General features: G+C 36.1%; 1 protein-coding gene across 1 annotated transcript; it reads right to left on the bottom strand.

The window, feature by feature from the left end:
• Positions 1-510: 510 nt before the first annotated feature.
• On the bottom strand, positions 511-5,807 carry LOC140241385 (pancreatic lipase-related protein 2-like). The gene is given in 6 exon segments (XM_072321116.1): positions 511-816; positions 1,599-1,729; positions 3,617-3,676; positions 3,679-3,847; positions 4,877-5,160; positions 5,750-5,807. Coding segments are annotated over 6 exon segments (1,008 nt in total).
• Between the last annotated feature and the right edge of the window lie 9,169 nt (positions 5,808-14,976).

Consider the following 14,976-nt stretch of genomic DNA (forward strand, 5'->3'; position numbering starts at 1 on the left):
TTGTGTGGTTGAAAACAAAGGGTAACAAAATGGGGTTTGCTCTCATCGGCGAACAGTACGTGACATAATACATCTGACTTTGTCTGTCTGACTGTCAATGAAGTACAAAGAGGGAAACGCATTTTGCCAATCACCATCAAATTTTGACTCGCTATTATAGGATCTTGTGTTATTCAAATTAACATGCCGCTGGCCGCTAAGCCGCAGGTCTAATAGTTTGAAGCTTGGTTGCCTCGACCTCTGCGGAATTTGATAACATAACAGATGGAGATTACATAACACTATCATCCTTGATAATAATTATCATGTATCATTTTATGCAAAGTTTGTAAAATTAATGATGCTCAAGTGGAAATATTAAATACTGAAATACATAAAATATTAGGCCTACGTGGAAGGCTGGAGTTGGTGATAATTCATGCCTTTTGTTTCCACCCGTCAAACATATTAGCGGGGTGCACTTCTATCATACCCCTTACCACTAAGATCACGGGACCCAAGTTTCGCCCATTAACTTTTTATACAGTAGGGCGATTCGTCATTAGTCTCCAGAAAGAATTGCCCCCGAAGTTCATTGTACTGTTCAGCTGGGTAACCCATGACAGAGCAACCCGTGCCACAGGTCCGACACAAACCGGCGAGGTACGCCTTCAGACCGGGGCAGGGGTAAGCCTTGAACTGGCAGACGTTCACACGAACACTTTCCGTGAAGTATCTGAAAGCGTAACCATGACTGCAGCCACCTATCAGATCAGTGCCGTAGGAACATTCCGGTTGGTGGCGCCCTCCATTCGGATAGAAATCCTGATGACCCATCTGTAGTTTGGGGCAGCAAATTTAGATGTAATTTAGAGAGCGGGACAGCATATGGCATTTTGGTGGCTATTCCTAGCCTCATAGATAGAATTCTCCCTATTAGATTAATTCTTTCTTATTAAAAAGAAAATAACCTTCGAAAGACAAATGAGATTGCCATGTAGGATTCTCATAAAAGCAATCAACTTCATTTCTGAACAAAACGGGGTTAACACAACATGAATCATCAGTCCTAGCCTTTTGCAAGAATCACAAAGCTGGAACCCATCATGGAGAAGTGACAGTCAAGTCATAGCGCCTACATTGCAATCACATCAATCAAAAGTAAAGAGGTTGGTGAATGGAACACCGAAACCTTCGAGCAAAGGAAAGAAAGTTCTACTAGTATGGAGAACGCGATCGTGAATGATGAACAGGTGTGGTGTTTATTCTCCATATTCCGTCACATGATACTTATACTACAAATTTTGTATCTCTTTTTTTTTTTTTCACCGCTACTTTTATCAATATCCTCATGATGATGTAAAAGATGGTAGCATAATATGTTGGAGCGACTTTCAGCCGAGGATATGGATATGCTTCAGGATTAGGGTTAGAGTTTACTTAGTTTATTTCAGAAGGACACCAAGATCAACATCACCCTAACTCTAACCCTAACCCTAATACTATAATCTGGGTAAACTGTAACTCTTGTATAAATCCTAAAGCATATTCATATCCTCGGCTGAGCATTGCTTCAACATAATCATATGCTACCGTAAAATATTGGAAGCTTAATTTACCGGAAGTGCCGTGCCAAGTCCAATGTAGTCGTTGCTATCACTGTGGATGACGTCAACGAAGAGGGCGTCTGTAGGGTCGAGCCGACATTCAGGTTCGTCTGCTCTGTAGAGAGGACCAGCTGGATCGGTGCCTGTGGAAGGAGTCCAAGTCAATGCACATAATGAAGAAGGCATTACACTGTCCCAAAATTTAGCAAGGATGGACACATGATAAAGGAAATGTTCATGTTTAGTTCTTATCTTATAATATATATGATTTGAATCATTAATTTCTGTGAGGGCATTTTGTAAGCCATCGTACTATGACCGCCCTTGAAGTTTCCCAGACTCTGGCAGCCTGGTATAGCAACTAAGCGGCGGCAAAATCTTTGGCAAGGCATGAAATGGCCCAAGAGCTTGCGAACGTTGATTTTACCATATGATTCAGATATTGTCCATGTGTATAGCCTTTAGTGTGGTTTGATTGTCCTTGTGTGACCTTCTGTAGTCATCATAATAGATTTGCTTCTGCTGATGATTGGCATTCAGGCTGGCGACACACTGTCCCGAAGTTAACACAAGATGGCAATACGATAATGTTTAATATAATTTTTAAGTCGTCCCCGATCTTGGTCAAAGGCCAATCACCAGCTGAAACAAGTACACATTTTGTTATCAACCTGAGAATCTCCATCAGTGGTTATACGATGGCTTTAAGATACCCTCACAAAATAATACTATCTACTAAATAATACGATCAGAGGCGAATTTGAAAATGTTCTTTATTCATACGTCCATCTTTGCTCAACTTCGGGAGAGTGTTACGCCTGCTCTAACCAAGTTCGGGGCCAACGTGCCAAATTGAAAATTCAATTTTCGTATGGTGATTTCGTGTCAATTTCGGGAGAGTGTGCCGCCACACCCAAGCCGTCTGCTTCCCGCATCAGTAAACACGGAGACACATGATGGTCGTGAACAGACTTTCCTGCATTTGAAAATGAATGTTTTCCCTGTTCCGGAGCACATTGTGTTACGCAACTCTTTCATCTCTTCAAACATAATAATCACATGATATTATCATAATATGATGTCTTCCTTGTCCGATAACAACCCCCTCTATACAAACTCAGTGTAGGCTTTTCCATCTTTTTTTTTCCAGTTTTTGATTTCATTTCTACATTGTGCGACAATGATCATGCATTAACAAACAATACTCGAACAAACCTGTACATAATGCGTAGTATAATGATCACGATAATTTTGAAGTATTGATACTTTTTTTAAAAGATATATTTCTTGCCAAGCATATTGGTAAAACTTTATTTCTCTGCCACTAAGAAAATGTATCAACAGCAAAGTGCTGCATTGACAAGTGCAAGGAACCTTCCAGGCCCTGTCTCGGTTTGTCAAAGGCAAACAGAAAGAAAGAAAAAAAAAGAAAAAAAAAACCAACAACAACATATCATTCCTCACTTATCAACTCTGCATGTGTGTGTTCTGGCCTGTGTGTGTATGTTTCATCCCCTACAGTATTTGCGAAATAACATGAATTACTTGCAAGAGATCCATCATGATACTGCAATTTTCTTCAATGAGTCTCGAGCGTTAAGCTTTCGAAATTTTCAATTTATATTATAATACATGAGACAACAACATCTGTATTAACGATTCCATGCGTTACTTGATTCTATTCATTTCTTTATTCTTATACATACTGTGATTAAAATGTAAAATTGTCTTTTTATACAAGTATTGAAAAAACCCACTTAAATTGATTTGATTTATCAATAATCACTACAATCATTAGTTAAGTAGATAGGCATAATGCTCTACTATTGTGTACGAGTATCATTGTACAATGTTAGCCTTTCAATGTTCAGTTTGATTTTTTTCTTTCAAAAAGGACGAAAACTGGACTGTATATAACAAATGACTCAAACAAACACAGACTTTGGAATCGTAGCGCCGATTGATTCAGCCTGTTCATAGGTCATAATCTCAAAGAACATGTTCACTTCGAATCGAGCCCAAGTTTTCACCCGTAATTCTTCCGAATCCATGCTGGAACGCCCCAGCGTAGCCTGCCGTGTGCGCTCCAGACTTTGGCCCATCAGGTGAACATCCTTGAAGTACATTCCTTTCTCAAGGTTCAGAAATCGAGCCATCAGGGCTATTTCTCGGCCAGATACCCGCGTGTTCTGGTGCTGTTTCCAATAGTTGATACCTCTGGCCCCGCGACTCCAATCAACTGAAATGTAGTTCACATCCTCCTGTTATCGTGAAAATCAAGACAAACAAGTTGAACAACACTCGGGTATCAGAATGTTTGTTCTACCTTGTGGTTGTTGTTGTTGTTGTTGTTATTATTGTTGTTGTTGCTGCTGTTGTTGTTGTACGCTATGCTAATTTGCTCACGGTCGAAATGAAAAAGTTATTATCACAGCCTACACGAAATGAACATGTTCGGTTCAGCAACATATACACGCACATGGTTATTATGCGCACATCCTCTTTCTCACAATCACGCAAAGTATGTTTAATATTTAGGTGTAAGCTAGGTGTTTCACCCTTCTTCTTTTTTTTTTTCCTTTTTTTTTTTTTACTCAAAGGTTGGATATTGCCTGCATAAGTGAACAAAATATTTATGAAATAGGTAAGTCTATTCAGGGAGGTGAATATATATATATATATATATATACATACCGTCGTGCGCATGGCAGATTGTCGTTAGCGCGCTTCCTTGCGCCTGGCAGATTGTCGTTACAGTGTGGGAGTGCGCATGGCAGATTGTCGTTAGGGTGTGGGAGTGCGCATAGGGTTAACAACATTCTGCCATGCGCACGGAAGTGCTCTAACAACAATCTGCCATGCGCACGGAAGCGCGCTAACGACAATCTGCCATGCGCACGACGATCAAATTTACATGCATGCCCGTGTGTGTGGTTGTATGCTTGAGGTCTTTATTAGTAAGAACATAACAAACACAGCAAAGTGATCCATTATAGAAATACAGTGTCTTCATATCCATCTAAGATGTTAAAGAATGAACGTCTCGATTTATTTTACGAACACGTGCAGAACTCTCCGCACAAGAAATATATTTCGATCCTATAATATTATGAAAACAGTGTTCAAAGACTATACAGACACGTCTTGACGTTGCGGCTTGATGTGTCTATTTCTCATGTTTTATAGATAAGGAAGACGTAAACTCTCTTGCAAGATTGTCATAGTTTTTTATATTTCAATGTTGTACAGTGCCTTTTCTATATTATTTGAAATGCACACAACAAAAATACCTCACGAAGGAACACATTTTTTCTGGATATCTCGCTCGACATAAATGCATCGGAATTCCAACCATGAATAGAGAATTTAGTCTTCTTCTTCCCGTCAAAATTCGACGCTCGAATGCCTTCAACGTCGCCCCGGACCAGTTCCTGCGATGTGTTCCAATTTCGCCGCGTGTAGAGGAAAAATCGCGTGTTCACAAACTCGGGGGATTCAGGCGGGAAACCGATGGCGTGACAGCCCTCGTCAGTGAAACAGCCCAGGTCGCCATAACACACCTCTTTCACGTGACCTGCGGCGAGAATAAAATCATGTTATTTTGCAAGCCATACGTCGAATGATAATAAAGAATACAGCAAGTGGAGACCTATACATCTAGGACATGGTTGATCATTGTGACGTTCTGCCTGGTATTACAATCATGTAACATAGAGTAAGCTCATGTACATAAAAGATCCCGCATCATTCATTCATCACAAAGAGCAGAGTGTTTAACCCGGTGAAGTGGTCCCGCCTCACATCCAACCGGACCCCATGGAAGACCAACTTAGCGTAGATGAATAGGGCTAGTCAGCCATCTTCTCGGATGGAAAATGACTAAACTAACAAACATAACAAAGTTGTTGGTTTTTTTTTCTCCTTGAGTGAAATACATGACTATGATTACAACCTAGTGCTAACATGACATTTGAAATTACATTCTGATCCTCCAGTGAAGGGAAGGCATAGAATCAGAAGAAAGGACGTTCTAACCATTCTGATTCCACATTAGCTCCATTAAAAAAAAAAAAAAAAAAAAAAAAAAAAAAAAAAAAAAAAAAGGCTCACTGGTATCGGTTTACGTCACATGAAAAAGAGCCAAGGTGCATTGGAAGCCTTACCTATTGAAACCTTCGAAATGGCAATCAGAAATAGTCCAATCCAGGCGAAGCGAGTCATCGTGTCAAATAAAGGTATAAGTGGCTATTGATTCCCTTTCCTCTGGGTGGTCAGGCCCTCTCTTTAAGAGGTGCTATCACACTTTGTATCAACAATGAGTGTGGTAAATACTCCGTTATCAACGGCAGCGATTCTACAAGGGTTTGTTATTTCTCGAGTATTGGCTAATGGGTGCACTGAACTCTCTTTTAGCGTCTTGGTCACTGTCTTATCAATATAATTATACATGGCATAGTTTACTTTTTTGTTGTGTTCAAATGGGTCGTTTGATGGGATTCCATTTATTGGAGAGAGTAAACGTTGAAGAAAAGTATGAGCCGCCGACAAAGTATATTATGTCTATATAAAATAAGTGACAAGTTGTAATTCAACTCATATCTGGATACTGTATCATGCAAACTCTCATAAAGAAATACCTGAGCCCAGTGGTGGAGAGCTGGAAGCTATTTCATTTCCTCGACTAAAATTCTACTTTAGTCGAACTATATATGGAAGTCATATTGCGTGGGTGATTCCTCATTAAACCAACACTCAACCGAAGTGCTCTATCACGAGAGCACTTCACAGGCTTGCCACTCTTGAAGTGTCGTAGATAGGCCTAGTCTTTATTAGGGATTGTCTGTCCATCCAATTAGTAAGCGCCCTGCTTGACTCCAGTGTTCTTGAGCAGGACATTTTCATCAAGGAGGACGGAGAGCAACTAACTCAGCGCGTTATCCACGTTGTTAATTATGTGTACCGAAGTGCACATACCCCGTACAAAGTTTTTTTTTATTTGTTTGTTTGTTTGTTTGATTTAATTTTCTTCCAACACAATTTCATACATAAATCAAGATTCTTTTCAGTAATATCACATAAATATCAGTAAGCAGATTACAATGTACATGATTCAAAGAAGGAAAATTAATGTGTAAATTAATTCCATTGACAAAATATAGCTCGTATTACCAAATTTTCAAATAATTACCAGAGAGATTATGCGGAAGAAAGACTGCCACTATAAGCAAAAGCTTGAACACGTGGCAGCCCAGGGACCTATCTACATAATACAAATACACTTGTTTGCGGAATGGGGAAATACTGCAAAATATAGTACACTGTAAATGCATTATGTTTTATATTCTATACTGTAGTTCATAGATACGAATAGTAATAAAGTGAATTATGATGATGATGATGATGATGATGACAAGGTAATGATGAGAAAAAAATGTGATAATGAACATGAAAGTGATGGTGGTGATGATGAAGATAATGGGAATGAAATGAAATGATAGACACAGAAACGTTGCGTATATTTGTTGTAGTTTTGAATAGAATTTACAGGAAAAGAGATGTGATCAAACAACACAAAATCTATATTCAGACGATATGTTCGTAGATTGTAATCTGACAGTAACATAGTTTTCAATCTAGCCTATAAAGAATATAACGTTTTACATGATTTAACGTAATCTGGGAGTGTGTTCCAAAGATTTGGTCCATTATGTCTTATAGATTTTTGTGTAATTAATAATTTGGGATTTACTTAATGAAAATTTTGCGAATTACGAGTGGGATACGAATGAACTGTATAATTCAGTTTAAAGAAAACATGAAAAGTGTTTGGAAGTAAGTTGTTCAAATATTTAAACATACAAATCAAAGAGTGAAATGTATTTATATCAAATATATTCAGTGTTTTTAACTGATAAAAAAGCGGATTTGTGTGGGCTAAGCATTGTGAGCCAGTACAGATACGAATGGCTTTCTTTTGTAATAAATAAATAAATAGAGTTGAGTTTAGTCTTTGCACTTGTAGCCCACACTATAGATATCATTACAATACATAATAAATGGTAGGATTAAAGAATTGTAAAGCATAAAAAGAGTATGTTCAGGAAGATAACTTTTCATCTTCGAAAGAATACCTATATTTCTAGAAATACAGGTTGTAACATAACGTATATGATCATTCCATCAATGAAAATGCCTAGAAATTTAATAGAACTTTTACGTTCAAGAAGTACATTATCAATCCTTATATTATTTACAGAATCATTTGTGTGAGTTTTCATATGCTTAAAATGAATATAATTTGTTTTATCAATATTAAGTGATAATTTATTATTCTTAAAAAAGTTTGATACACTTGGTAACTCTGCATTGGTGGACACTAACGTTTCTTTATCATCATGGGAATGAAAGATATTGGTATCATCGGCATACAATATAAATGATAACATAGAAGACGAATTAACGATGTCATTAGTATATATATATATATTAAAAAAAAGAGAGAAGGGGACCTAATATTGAGCCCTGGGGCACACCACATTTTATCTGTAAAAAATTTGATGACATGTCATCATGTACAACATACTGCTGTCTACATGATAAATAATCTCTAAATTACGAGTGCAACACCGCGAACACCATAAAACTGTAACTTTTAAAGTAAAATATCATGTTGTAACGTATCAAACGCCTTAGAAAGATCCATAAAAATTCCTATAACATGTTTTTTGTTATTTGCCATTGCGTTTGTAATTTGATCATACAACTGGACCAAAGCCAAATCTGTAGAATAATTCTTTCGGAAGCCATATTGATATAAATTCAAAACTGTATGATTATGCAAAAATTTATAAAACCTATCATATATAATTTTTTCGAGAATTTTGGAAATACTAGGAAGAATGGAAATTGGTCTACAGTTACTAATTTGACAAGGATCATCTTTCTTAAACACTGGGTTTACCTTTGCAATTTTTAACGAATTGGGACATTTTCCAGACAATATGGAGATTGAATATGTGAGTAAGTGGATCAGCAATTTGATATATGAGTTGTTTAAGTACTAATGTGCTTATTCTATCACAGCCACTTGCCCTGCTAGAATTCAAATTTTTCGTAATATTAATTATTTCTGTGGGATTTGTAGGGTTTAGAAATAACGATGAGGAAATAGGTTCTGGCAAAAATTTCAAAAAATCTTCATTTACATCATCAAATGTATTTGCCAGATTAGGATCAACATTAAAAAAATAAAATAAAATAAATGTATCGGCTACATCTTCCTGATCAATAATACAATCATTCTATTCAAAATCAATTTTGGTAATCGTTGTTCTTTCTTTCCAACCAAATCATTTATAATTCTCCATGAGGCCTTCATATTTGATTTAACTTGGTTCAACTTATCAGAATAATATACTTTTCGTGAATTTCTTATAACAGTTGTTAATCTATTTCGGTATATTTTATATTTTCTCAAATTAAAATCAGTAGGATCATTCATATAAATCTTATAGAGCCTATTTCTCGTATGTATTGAACGTAATATCGATTTTGTTATCCAAGGCCTCTTCCCATGTTTATTTTTTTTTAACTTTACCAATGAACAATTTTTATCACAATAATATTGTATTTTTCTATTTAAGTTATCATACGAGATATTCACATCAAACTCACTGTAAACATGATACCACTGTTCAGATGCCAAATCTGCTATAAAAGATTGAGTATTTTGAGGCGTTTCCTTTCTATACATTACAGGTTTGGATGAGTTTTCAACAAAAGACTCATCATAACATATAACAAATATGGGAAGATGATCAGATATATCAAAATATAATAAACCGCAAGCAATATCTTTATCAGAAATATTTGAAAAAATATTATCTATCAAAGTGGATGAAGTACTATTAATTCTTGTTAGTTTGTTTATATGTGGATAACAACCATTTGAATACATCACATGAAGAAACTTTTCAGAATTTTTGTCATTATCATAATTACAAAACAAATTAACATTAAAATCACTCATTAATATCTGCTTATTTTCAGGTGAAAACGCAGCAAAACATTTTTCCAAATCTTCCAAAAATAATTCATTATGAGTATTCGGGGGCCTATAAATCAAGCCGACAATCGTATTTTTGTTTTTGGAACGTTCTATTTCTACAAATAATACTTCACATTCTTCAAAAGAAATATCAGCTCTTACTTTATATTGCAGGTTTTTATGAATGTAGAATGCTACGCCTCCACCTCTTCTTCCTTCACGGTCTGCTCTAACCATATAATACTTTCTTAAATTAAATAGATTTGCTGAAGTAGAGTGCAGCCAAGTTTCTGTGATACCAACAACTGGGGAAAATTAACTACAGTGTGAAGAAAGGTTTTAAAAGAATCAAATTTCTTATTCAAACTCCTAAAGTTAACATGTAATAAGCCAAAATTCTTCGAGTATCTGAAATTCTCAACGGACTCCGCAGTTGTATAATAATTACTGTCAGACGTTTAAGTGTTTAAATCAAAGCAGGATTGCTGCATTAAATCCATCTACACAATACGTATAGCTGTACTTTGAAATCTTTTCAATTTGGATTGGATTCAATGGGACGTTACACAAGGGGTTTCTGTGTGTGAAGGATGAATGAAAAGGGAAGTGAGGATGACAGTGATGAAGATGATGATGATGATGGTGATGATGATGATGATGATGGGGATAAGAAAAGAAAAACAAAAAAAGGATATGATGAAAATGAGAAAAAAAGAGGGAAATAACAAGTTCGTCACCATGTACATCCATGAGCATATTGAACTTCTCGACCACTTAATGACAAAATGAGGAACCAGTTATTTGCTGTATTTTTGTAGTCGGATCGCCTATCAAAAATAACTAATTCTTATACCATTGGGATTTGTAATCAATACAAACAATTATGTCAACAGTAATGCGAAAAGACACACACACAAAAAAGCAATTTCATTGTTATTGTTAAAGATTTCATCAAACTGTTGTGCAGGTACAAACGACATTGCCCATAATACGAGCACACAATAAAACAATGAATAGCCCAATCTGTCTCACGGAGCGAGTGATTCCAGACAGAAGAGCGAGGGAGGGAGGGAGAGAGAGAGGGAGAGTGAAAGAAGTGAGTGAGAGAGGGAATGAAAAGAGAGTCTAGACAAGAAAAATAGACTAGCTGAACAGAACGGCTACAGTTAACGTTTTGTAATATTCATAGGTATACATGTATCTACGGTTACAGCTCATTATTCCGAAGGTTCGTTATTCCGAAGGCTCTTCAGTCCGAAGATTCGTTATTCCGAAGGTTCGTTTTTCCGAATTTCATTTTCGGATGAACAAATCTTCGGAATAACGAACCTTCGGAATAACGCCACAAATGTTCGGATTAACGAACCCTTTTTCATTTTCGGATTAATGAACCTCTAGGTATAGGGGAATTTGCGTGTTTCGGATTAACGAACCTTCGGAATAACGAACCTCCGAAATATCGAACCTTCGGAATAACGAACAGCACCCGTATCTACAGGTGTGTATGCAAAAGGGAAAAAAGAGCCCAGAATAGATGAAAAAATAAAAACGAGTTGTCGCCTTCGAAAAATATTTGCACAATCACTACCTCATTACACTCTTGCATAAAAAAAATAACATTCTGACAACGTTGGATCACTGATGATGCGTGCTGTATGTGGCAGCCCAGGCGAATGTTTTATATCTTCCTTTTTTTTTCTCAATTGTCACTTCTAGGCTTATAATCAGAAGTCGATCAACAACTGGATCCCATTTCATGAAGAGTTGCTATGATATCTATACTCTTGATGAACATGCTGAATAGCAATTGCCATGGTAACGACAAGAATTCAGCTTCCTGACTGGCTGGAAGTTGCTATTCTATAGCAGGTTTGCTATCCTAACATCTTTTATGAAATGGGGCCCCAGGGAAGACCCCCCTCGAAGGAAGGAAGAGTTCTAGAAGCTCTAATTGTTTTTTTCCTAATCGATCCCTACATTTGGTTTTTCAAGTTACACGAGGCATGTATTATGGACGTCCACTTGAGCTTGATTGCGTCTACGAGCACTGACAAGAATATTTATTACCACCTGAAAAGCTTAGTTCTTGTGTCTTCTGTTAATTGGATCATTTTGATATTGATTCCCCGACTTCCCTTCTGTCCTTCATGAATACAAAAAGATAACTTAAAGCCTCTAAACAGGTACGTTGCCAAAGTCGCCAATGTGACCCCCTTTTTTTATTGATGAAAAAAATCCTGAGCTGTGTTTGAACTTCTCGTTGTTCCGTATATACCAATAGGCATCTTTTGAGTATAGTAGACATCACGGGGTAGGCTACTAGGCGTATTTCAAAATTTCAAATGTATCACTTCCAGCGACGTTTACCAGCCAACGTCTGCAAATTCATTATCATTACTTGAAGAGACCAGATAACTGCAGTATCCATGGTGATAAGACAACTTGAAACAAACACAGACGAAAACTTTGACAACAAATTGAGCAACTTTGTCCCACATACACTCACACACATTCACATACATATAACAAAAAAAAAACATTATTGACAAAATATAACATTGAGCATTAGTATGTCGTAACGTCACATTTTGAGATCATCATGTGGTACACTGTATTTACAACATTTAAGGTAAAGCAAAATAGTATACACTATAGCATTACAAAGAAATACAATAAAAATGCAGGCATCTTTTAGTTCAGTCTCTCTCTCTCTCTCTCTCTCTCTCTCTCAATGATAATGAAAATCCCCGTGATTACATTAGTAATTAAATGTTGTTGTTCGCGTGGTACAAATGAAATATTGCACAGTACATGTTGTCCCCGTTGTTTTGGTTTTGTTTAGGTTTTTGTTTTTTCTGTCCTTCGGGATATCTAAAATTCCTGGTGAGTTTGCTGAGACCACAGTTGAATTTCATTATGTAATAATACTGGTTTGACTTCATACTTGTGATACGGTTACGTAATGATAAAGGAGAGAGCATTGTGCCCAGCTCAAATTAAGTATGTGTTGGGAATAATGAGAAATGAAAATATAATACGAATAACTTAATTAATCCGTAAGAATCAGCGTGATTTGGAAAGACGGTGAGTGCTGATACTTAATAAGATCCTCAACATCGGTATGAAAACAAGGTTGATTTCGATAATCCGACGGACTTTTTTTCTATAAATTTTATTCAGAAATTAGTATCCTGGAGATAATGTTAACACATAAACACACGCACACACACACGCGCGCACGCACACACACACACACACACACACACACACACACACATATATGATATCAATATAACATGATTGACAGGTAGATTAACAAAAATATATAGAAGATACATCAGCCGGTTCTTAAAACATTAGAAACCTTAAAAGTTACTTTATTAAAATGATCAGTCTTGACAACACAAAGCAAAAAAAAAAAAAAAAAGAAAGATGTAATTATAGATATACACTGAAGTAAAATTGATCATATCATTATATACCTATATTACACTTTGAAAATGAAATATTCAACTCTTTGGTGGATTAGTTATATTGTTTGACTTCAATGGCATAAAGTTGTAGAATTGATGAAACACATTCTTATATAGATGACAAAGAACATTTTCTCTGAGATACACACTCAAGTGACAAAAAAAAAAGAACTAGAACTACTGGGAACTATTAAAAGTAGTCTCTGACGACAGAAAAAGTAAAAATATTTAACTCTCGATAAATTGAATTAAAGTTAAATGCTGCCGAGGCTGTTAGATTAGGTTCAAAGTTCGAGAGAGGAATTACGACAATTCTTGGCTCGTCACCGAAGAAAACTGGTGTCTGGAAGATGGTGAGGAAGATAATGGTGTCAATGATGATGATGACGAAGGAGATGACCAGGCGACGTTGAAGAAGACTAGGTAGCGATGATACTGCTGATGAAGAACATGTCGCCGTAGTTGATGATGTCAAAAGACGGGCTGAAAACAAGACAAAAGACAGGCTGAAGAAGGAATCCACGACAGAGGAGGGGAAGATAGATTGCTGATAATGCAGATGGTAAACTCAGTTTCGTCAAAACAGTTTACTTCGACGAATGAAGTGGCGGACGTCATCAAAAGAAATCGTTAGTATAGGTTCACGTTTCTCGGACAGGAACAAAAGTTCTGCCCTGTTTGTATTTGTCTAACATTTGAACTGCCTATCTCTTTATGTTCCACGTTTGCACATCCAACAGTCAAAGGCATGCCAGGTGTGCTTGTTTTGCTCCCCTGACCAAAACGATCGATAAACTACCAAATGTCACTTAATAACAACAACAGATCCACCTGCCATTCATCACAAAGACATTGAGCTTGCATTGTGTTGTGACTGAATAGCGGTGTTTCATAGTGGTATTTCGAGCCTATTCTTATCTTCTGTTCCTGCTGTGCAGACGTGATGGACAATAATGTATTAGCTACTGACCATTTGCTAGAAAAAAAATTACTTTCTCGGCTTACGTAAATAATAACAATAATGATAATAATAATAGTAGTAATAGTAATAATAATGATAATGACAACAATAATAATCATTATAACAATAACAATGATAATAACAATAATAGTAATAATACTTATACTACTACTACTACTACTAATAATAATAATAATAATGATAATAATAATAATAATAATAATAATAATAATAATAATAATAATAATAATAATAATAATAATAATAATAATAATAATAATAATAACAATAATAAAAGTGCTTAGTCTTGCTTGGTCGAAAAAAAAAAATACATAACAGCACAGCCTGAAATTTTCTCTTCAACATAATACTATGCTCACTCCATGTGTAGCATATACGTTTCTACGAGAAGCTACAACGCTTTAAAAAACGGAATGTTTTATTTTCAAAAAGCGCTCGCCCATTGCCATCTCAGAATTATGTGGCACGAGGGGATTTCGCTCCATGATACACACCGAGAAATGTTTATGATTATGGTTGCAGCCAGTGGACATTTCACTTTAAAAAAAAAAAAACAAACTATACAATACTCAGTAATGAATGGAAAATAGTGTGTGTTTTTTTGCAATTCAAGTAAACGCTGTCTATGAGGCAATTAGAGAGTATGGATCATTGTTTAACATATCCCTAGAAACTGGATATTCATTTCGAGTATGCGGCATCTGAACTCCACAGTCTGATATTTGGCATGTGCTACAAAGACATTAGATACCTACATGGACGTTGTTGAACTGCCTATTTCGATACCCATATCTATAATATTGTTGACATTATGTTGCTATATATGGACATTTGAATTAGCTATATTGACAGTTGGTTTCGATCAGTGGATATCTGACGTGGAATGGA

The sequence above is a fragment of the Diadema setosum genome, chromosome 18 (assembly GCF_964275005.1).
Source record: "Diadema setosum chromosome 18, eeDiaSeto1, whole genome shotgun sequence".
Classification (NCBI taxonomy): domain Eukaryota; kingdom Metazoa; phylum Echinodermata; class Echinoidea; order Diadematoida; family Diadematidae; genus Diadema; species Diadema setosum.